The sequence below is a fragment of the Squalius cephalus genome (assembly GCF_949319135.1).
Source record: "Squalius cephalus genome assembly, chromosome: 1".
Lineage (NCBI taxonomy): Eukaryota > Metazoa > Chordata > Actinopteri > Cypriniformes > Leuciscidae > Squalius > Squalius cephalus.
Window position 1 is genome coordinate 22,730,664 of NC_137122.1, and position 9,099 is coordinate 22,739,762.

A 9,099-nucleotide genomic window follows, 5' to 3' on the forward strand; every position below is an offset into this window, starting at 1 on the left:
TTCATTCATTCAGCCAAGACCCGCCCACAAACCCTCTGATTGACATGTGAAGGGACAAACCACATTCAGCTTTTGTATTCAATCTGAAATCTATTAAATACAGACAAGTTATGGCCGATGTTAAAATTCTATACCAATGTGTATAAATAAAACATAAACCAGCCATTTAAAATGCTGCATTTAAAATTTACAATATGAAAAAATGCATATCCATTTTGAGATTTGCTAAAGATTCCATGTAACAGTGTTATTAAATTATTATAGATTGCATGTATGATATATAAAAGAAAAGAAAAAATATGTAGAATATAAATATATAAAAACATAGGGCCTATAGATAAAAAAAAATGTATGAGAGCTTTAGATGGCAGCAAGGGTAAAATGATTGAAAACGAGCCTATATTTAATAAATAGATTTTGAATAATTAGATTAGATTGAATTAGATTTTAATGTTGAAGAATATTTATATATTAATGTCGGCATGAAACGGAAGTTTTGCTGGTATTTTCTTCCCTATTGTGACGTATATCCGAGTGAAGCGGCTTCTCGCATATCTATGGCTTCTCGGACAAGAACAAATGTAGGGCGGGGCTTGATTTTGTCCGTGGGGAATTGATTGGATGGTTGTGGTTTGCTGTTTCTTCTTCTATGTTCAAAAAGTCCAGTATTTAAATGTTTTAAAAGCGTTTTTTCTCTGTACATTCTGAAACAAGTACTATGAAGTAGTAACATTTAAAAAGGTTTAGACAACTAAACGTCCAACTAAAACGTTTCAGAAACAAATGTTCCATGAACGATGTAAAAATAAAAAAATATTTGCGAAGGTTTTAAAACATAATTAAAGACCAGGGCTGCGTTTCCCAAAAGCATCGTAAGCCTAAATTGATTTTAGAGACCATTGGTGGTGGTGGCTATTGTTCTACGATCAACTTGGCTTACGATGCTTTTGGCAAACTCAGCCCAGATAACTTTAAACGAACGTTCTATTAATGTTACTGGAAGAACGTTTGTTCGAATCTTTAAGCTTGTCATTATTTCATTGTTATATTATAATGCCATCATATTCTGTGCAGGCAAAAAGCCTTAAGTGTGGTATTCCGATGTTTCTATCTGACAACTCGTAAAGATCGGGGCTTAAAGAAAATCCCGAGCTTCCCACTCGTATACGACATTGTGGTGGCGTTCATGTGCTTTCAGCTCGTAAATACGATCTTTACAAGATGACTTGTACGCACCATAAGGTGCAGTGTTCATGCAGAGCTTCATTTGGATTAGTAATCGCCATTATAGCCTAGTCACCCTGAGCTGTGCTCGTTCACATGGAGGATGTTCTGCTGTTCAATTTAAAGTTTGCAACGCAAGCACTTCATTACAGAGACGAGTCATTATCCCAGTCATTTCCGTGTTTCAATGCGAGAGAGCTGGGTCTCTAAGGGTTTAAACTCATCATCTCTTTCAACAAAAGAATAAAAGTTCGGATCTGCTGAGAGAGGGGAAACAAACGAAAGCAATAATGAATCGCTAATGACTTACATCCAGTCAGAGCTGATGTTTGCTGGATTCAGGAGAATAAAGCAGGTGATAGGTTAAATACTCGCTCTGGAGACAAACGCTGACTCTAAACTCACTATAATAGAGTCATTTCTATTCATGAAGATCAGTCAGACCGCAGACATTCATCAGGACACGATTCACACGCGAAATGACTGATTCACCTCTCAATGACTACGTTTACATGCAGCCAATAACCCGTTCAAAACCGGGATATTAGCAATAACCCGGTCGCGCACGGCCATGTAAACACCGGCAAAAACCCGGATATGCTCATATCCCGGTTTTTAAAAACCCGGATATTATACCTGGGGTACCCCTTTTCTAACCCGAATATTTGGTCATGTAAACGCGTATCGGCATATCCCCATCAAAAGGAACATTGATTTGTGTTCTGCGCATGTTCTATTCGCAAGGAATCTTGGTCTTTTGAGTAGAGACGGCGCATACAAAAACCCGCGTGCAGTATACCGGAAGTAAACAAGAAGTAGAGGTAAACATGGCGAGACGCAGCACAGCACCACACTTTTGGAGCGAGGAGGAAAGCGCAAACAAAGGCGATCGCTATCTGCCCCGAACTATTCATTATCCGCGTGCTGCTGCTGTTGTTATTGTCTTTGGATACAGGAAGAAGAATCGGAAATGACGCATATTGCGTCTTAAGGTTGTCCGTACGTCCAGACCATAGACTGTAAAAAAATATGGACGTAGTGTCCGTGACGTCACCCGTAGGTTTCTGAAGAGCATTTTTGAAGCCTAAAGTGGGCGGAGCCGGCCGTCGCCATCTTGGCTTTGCGTCACTTCCGGATAACAGAAAATAGGCAAACAGGCGGGGCATGTGTGGAGCTGGAGGAGCCTGGCTATCTGAAATCACCTAGCTCGACGTGATCGAGTTAGCTGATGATGTAAAGCCAATTAAACGTTCCTATTTTTGCCCTTCGAAATATTATAATAGTTAAAAGACATGGCTACAAGTGAGACTGTGTATTACTTCGAGAGTGTTTGTGTATGAAGGTGATTTATGTGCATACATGTCAGTCACTCTTTCATGGTCCGTCAGCGCGGCATCGCTCAAGTTCGTAGAGAGCTTATTCAGTCCATTTTAAATTCTGATGTTGGCCGTCTCTCAAATGGGTTATGGTTTAACCGTTAAACCATAGATATATTGCCTTTGAAGTGCAAGTAAATGTGCTAGAAAATCCGCGCTCATTCATGTGCATTTATTGCATGGACGGAGAAAGCGCCGACGCCTGCATGATTTCATCTGACGGTACATAAGCATATTATAATCCATCTGTTCCGTGAGAGCAGAACGAACGAGCATTTATTGACGTTTTAAATTTGAAAACCCCAAAAAGCAACGAAATTGCCAGACATCCATTAGTGCATGTTCACAAAGGAAAACAACTGAAATACAGCTCTGGTTTTTCTCTCGAACGATAACGACGGAATCCAAAGACGTGGGCTTTGTAACGTTACCCAGGTATTAAATTGTATGAAATAATAATCCCGAAAAAAAGCACAAACACTGCAGAAATGGCAAGTTCAGCAGCTAACATTGCTGAGGTGAAGTGACGGCTAGTAACAGCAGACAAACGGCTAGCACTGACAGCGGCAATCCATCTGTCACTCAAGTAGCTTGGCCACACCCTTAAATTTAAATATTAATCAACTAAACGGACGAGTTATAAAATAATTCACCCCCCTCACAGTTGTTATGAAGGGCAAAATGAGCTGTATAGACCAAATCCACATACAGACACCAGGCTTTAAACACGTTTTTTTCTGCTGTAAAATTTGGCATTTTAACATGGAGGAGATACAGATTTGACTCACTTCTGACAACAGCCTCAAGCGGCCAGTCAACGAATTGCAGTTTAACTCACTTCCGTGTTGGTTTCAAGAGAAAGACGGGGAGGTTGCCGCTTGGTCCAGACGCTAACCGTGCGTCGCCGTTTACATCGGGATATTACCAATTGATTACAAATTCCATGTATACAGGAGTAACTCTCTCTGCTCACGCATGTAAACGGGTTATTCCGAATGTTTCAGAAACTCGAATAGTGACCCTAACCCGACCATAACCCGGTTATTGGCTGCATGTAAACGTAGTCAATAATCAATCTGTCCACTCGCCCGCAGTTTTGTTGTTTAGCCGCTTGACTTTTAGTATCGAAGTACAATTGCGCCATCTATTGGTGAATAGAGCGAGCACATTGTTTATGCTTCAACACGATCATTTTTATTAGATCTGCGCATATGTCGATAATAACTTTGTAAATCCATGCTCCAATTTATTCATTTCAACATCGCGTTATTTATAAGCAGAGAAAAACAGAAAATGAATGCGAGAAATCATGACGGATATTGTGTCGTCCCGCCAATCGCCTATTTGTTTAATATTAAATAATATTAATATTTTAATATTAAATTGTTTAATATTAATGTTTATTATATCTGTCAGACTATCGACTACTATCAGTGGTGTTCAGCCTATTTTTAACCAAAACTGAAATAAAAAATGATTATGAATTAAAAATATCAATAAATAGGCCTAATATAGCCTATAAACAATACTAAAATAACTGTTATGGGGAATATTTTGACATAGACTAATATTATAAAGTTCACTTTGCTTTAATTGTAAAAGTATGCTGTTTTATGTCAATATTTCATTTCATGATCACTGATATTAGTGTTAAAAGTTGTGCTGTGATCGACTGTTATAGTTAACTAAAACTATTTAAAAAACTGTTTTTGATAATCGAAATAAAGCTGAAATAAAATATAAATATTAGATGAAAAACTTTCTTAAACTTAAAAAAAGTACTTAGCTACAATTAAACGAATGCTAAATTGAAATATTTAAGATAAAAAAGCACATAACAAAATTACTAAAACTGAAACTAAAATGAAAACTGTAAAGTTATTTTAAAATATTAATACTATAATAGTACATAAATAGGCAGCGACTATTTGCTCTAAGTGCAAATAATTTGCACTCTGTTATTGCATGCCATTTTAATGTAAAACAACACTGAGGTGCAAACAGTATCTGCCACTATGTATAAATATAAATAGCATCTAACTTCTATTTACACTTATTGCAAAGAATGGCCATCTATGGCTATTTCTACTTAGTGTAAATAACATATTGGTAAGAAATGTTTTGTCTGGCCCAACCAGGCGTCAGTGGGCGGAGTTAATGGCCGTTCACACCAAGAACGATAACTATAACGATAACTATATTTGCGTCCACACCAACGAACGATAACGGTCTGTTATTCTAAGTTCACACGCTGCGGTTTCAAAGTGTTTTCAACGTCATTGTTGCATATACATGCATTTTGCTAGCCTGGCAAGCCAGACCTACATCAAGAACTCACCATAGACACGGCTCAATCCGAGGGGCGGGATAAACGGCTGTCTTTCAGATTCCCTCTGCACGCAATAGGACAGCGCTTCAACCAACCAGAGCGTTTTCCCAACAGCGGAGCTAACGTTAGTTGATAGATTCAACTTTTGAATCTGGCCGGCAAAACTACGAACACATCTTCCTTTTTTAAGAAAGACTTAAGTGCCGTTCTTTGCTCTTTTCTCAAAGAAAAACTCCAAGTCCTCCAGAGTCGCGGCCAAAGCCGATTCGAAAGACTGTTCTCCAGAAGCAGCAGCCATTCTTTGTTTTCAAGTAGCAGAGGTGGGGTAAATTAATAATTACCAGAGCTTCTCAGTGATTTTATTCCCATCCGAATGTGCCATCTCAGTGATCATAAGGGACAATGTCAGTAAAGATTATGCCGACTTTTACCTTCTGTAAAAAGGTCCGGAAAAATTACCTCAGTAGTAATCCCGTACGAATAGACCCGCTTTTAATATGTACGTAAATATTCCATCATTTCCTGTTTAAAAGTACTTTCCCGCAGGTTTTCAAGTATGGAGACGCTTGAAAAAGCATTCAGTTGCATTCTAGACACTGGGACGAGTCTGTGGCAAAACTCAAGTGTATTCCACACACCATTCTGATCAGAAAGAAGATCGAAAGCACTTGTGAGAGGCACGAAACATCTTTAAGCATTAGATAAGTGCCTATTACCAACACAATCCAATCTGAAGTTAGCCTAATTAATACATCGTTCAGCGGGACATAATTGTTTTATCTATATATATATAGGTGTTTGCGCATGTGATATCAGGAAACAACATAATAAACACATGACGACAGGAAAATCGAGTTACCCCTCTCACTTCTGCTGGTTTTACTGAGATTTCCCGTCGGACTAATTGAATATTAATATTGTGTCTGTAGTGCGTCTCCGGTGTGTGGTGAAGATCTGCTGACCAGCTGTGGCTTCCAACTGTGTAAAGGCCAGACCTCAGCGCTCGACCTGATCTCCATCCGCCTGTCCTCCGGCGCGCGCCTCTTCTCCTTCCTCTCGCTGGCCTGGGGCTTCGTGGCCGACGTGGACATCGAGAGCGAGCAGTTTCGGCAGATCGGAGATCTACGCTTCCTCCTGGGAACGCTGGTGCGCCTGGCGTCCCTACGGGTCTATCAGGGAAAACTAGCCTTCCTACCCGCCGAAAACCAGCCGGAAACACACTCCGAGGAAAACAAGCTTCACGACCACCTGCTGGTCCCGCTCGACCAGCCCGTCCCGCAGGACTGGACCCTCGTGGAGGAGCGCGAGTTCGTGCTGGTGCTCGCCATGTTCCAGTCGCACCTGAGCGAGGATCTGATGGCGGCTCCTGACGCTCGCTCCGATGACGGGACAATGCACCTGTTCTACGTGACGGCGGGGATCTCCCGGGCCGCCCTGCTGAGACTCTTCCGGGCCATGCAGAGCGGGACGCACCTGGACCTCGGCTGCCCACACCTGGTGTACCGGCGCGTGCGAGCGCTGAGGCTGGAGCCGCTGAGCCCGGCCGGCGTGATGACAGTGGACGGGGAGCGCGTTGAGTACGGGCCCGTTCAGGCACAGGTGCACAGGGGGGTGGCCCGACTCATCTCCTCGTGACCTCTGAACTCCAGCGCTGTTATTAAAGCACAATCCCGACTGCTAAACTTGAACTTCACCTGGTTGTTTGTTTTGAATTGTAACTGAGGGAATCTCACTAAAAACATGGCCAGGTCACATTTCACCCCAAAAATCAAACAAAATTATGTTTTGCATTAAGAAAATGGACTGTTTTTACATTGTGTAGATAGAAGTTAATTAAAATAAACCCTGGTTTTGTTTTTTGTGCAAAACTAGTGTAAAATGCATATGATCTAAAAAATATAAGCTTCATCTTCTTTATGTGAAAACATAATTTCATTTCATATTTAGGGTGAAATATGAGCATCTGAAAACATGTCCAGGTCACATTACAACCCAAAAATCTAACAAAATTGTTTTGCATTAAGAAAATGTACTGTTTTTACATTGTGACATTATTTTCATGCCCGTTAAACTTATTAAACCCCAGAATTTTTATTTAAAAAAACGTACAATGCAAAAGATCCACTTCAAATCATCCCCTTCTTCTTTATGCAAAATCTATTATTTGTCCCTTTCTTTTTAGGGTGAAATATAAGCATCTGTAAACAACATGTCCAAGTTTCAACAACCCAAAAATCTGAAGAAGAATTTATTTATTTATTTTTTACTATTTTTACAACCACTTATTTTATTTTTTTCCTTTGCATTATTTCTTTTCATGTCAGTTAAGCATAGTAAACAACATATTTTATGACAAAACTACACAATACAAAATATCCACTTCAAATCTAAAAATATGAGCTGAAATATGAGCTTAAAATGAGCTGAACAGATTGAATGAGATTCATCTCTGATGCTTGTGCATCTGAAAACTTGTCCAGGTCAAATTTCTTCCAAAAATATTAAAATAAAGAAATGAGAAATTATATTTTGCTTTATGAAAATGGAGACAACCATTAAGATTTTTTAAATTGTGACATTATGTTCTGACCATTTAACTGCTAATTCGTATTGCATTTTTTTACAGCGGAGTAATTAACATTTATTTATTCATTTTGAAATCTAATAATAAACTTATAATAATTTCTTCTGTTTTTGGGGTGAGGCCTGGTGAGATTCCCGGCCTCTGATGCGCGAGCATCTGTATAATGCTGGAGTTTATGCTGCTGCGATGCACCAATCTTGATTTTCAGAAGTGCCAACGTTGAACATATGATATCGCTGTTCGTCTTTATTTTTCTATGATAAAGCAAACAGTATATGTTTTTTATTATTTAAGAGAGCATTTTAATGTGCCGCCTTAAGATCCTCTGGGAAATTACATCCCACTTAAAATTAATCTAAATGATAATGACACTTGTGGCTTTCATGTGATTTTGGTCAGAATGAAATGGATGCACTGGGGAATTTCTATTTCTCTGATTGACAAATACAGGAAGGTTTTTAGTGATATAATGCAACAAAATGAAGCACAAATCATGCATATTATGTGTGTAACTGGTGGTTGATCTGTGTATTTTATTGCTCTTGTGCTAAAACAGAGAATAATGGGAAATTTTGTTTGTCACACTTTATCATTGCATTTTACATCAACGACATACTAAATCCATGCTAAATATATTGTATTGTTGAAATTGTAGCATTTTAGCCAGTCGCTCAATGTCCTTTCAATAATGAAACCTGACCAAAAAAACAATGTTTGACATATTTGATTTGCTTCTATAAGTTAAAAGACACATCTATCATTATTACATTACAATTTTATTTACAAACCAACAAGAAAATCAACAGGATGTTCATAACAAGCTAAAGTTAGCCATTGCTCATTCACTCGTCAACTTGAAGGTCGTTTTCATTTGATATTATTTGAACTGATTTATGTAATTTCAGCGAACAAGATGAAACATTTAGAGAGAGACTAACCAACTAATACCATCACAGAATACACTAAATACAATGATAACACTTACTAATGTTTCTCCTCCAGGATGATGTCACTTCCTGGGTGATGTTGTTAGTTGAAGGTTTAAAAGTTAAATAAACATCCACTCATAACCAAAGCTTGAGCTTAAAATCATCACTGTGTTCACTTTATTGTGAAATTGAGTTTAATAAAACATTAATCTGGTAGTGATGTTCTGGGTATTAGAAGTGCAAGTATTTGCATAAATTATATTGAGTAGGCTAGTAGTGCAAAGAATCAAAATGGGTTTTTCAATGACGGTTATTTAAATTTGCATTTTTATTCCTCACAAACTTGAACATTTTGAAACAACCTTGTACGGACCAGCCAGATGCAGGCTAATGGACAGATTCAGTATAGATGATCTACATGTGTTAGTGTGAAATTTGCTAACATGTGTAGTTGATTTGTGTATGGATGTTTGTTTGTTTTGAGACATTCAGTTTTTGCACAATATGTGACCAGAAGGGATTCTGTGGAGAGCAGAAACATTGGGAATAAAAGTGCTTTGATTTGTTTGCGAATCAGAAATGTGCATATGATTACAACTGTTACTGTGATATTAAAATTGCATTCTCTGTATACTTGAGATATATATATAAATATAA

General features: G+C 38.5%; 1 protein-coding gene across 1 annotated transcript in view; it reads left to right on the forward strand.

Moving 5' to 3' along the window:
- sphk1 (sphingosine kinase 1) overlaps positions 1-8,438 on the forward strand; it is a 29,986-nt gene extending 21,548 nt beyond the window's left edge. Inside the window, exon 5 of the mRNA XM_079894514.1 lies at positions 5,859-8,438. Within this exon, the coding sequence (XP_079750640.1) occupies positions 5,859-6,564 (706 nt within the window). The 3' untranslated portion in view covers positions 6,565-8,438. The remainder of the gene's footprint in view (positions 1-5,858) is intronic.
- The last annotated feature ends 661 nt before the right edge of the window (positions 8,439-9,099 follow it).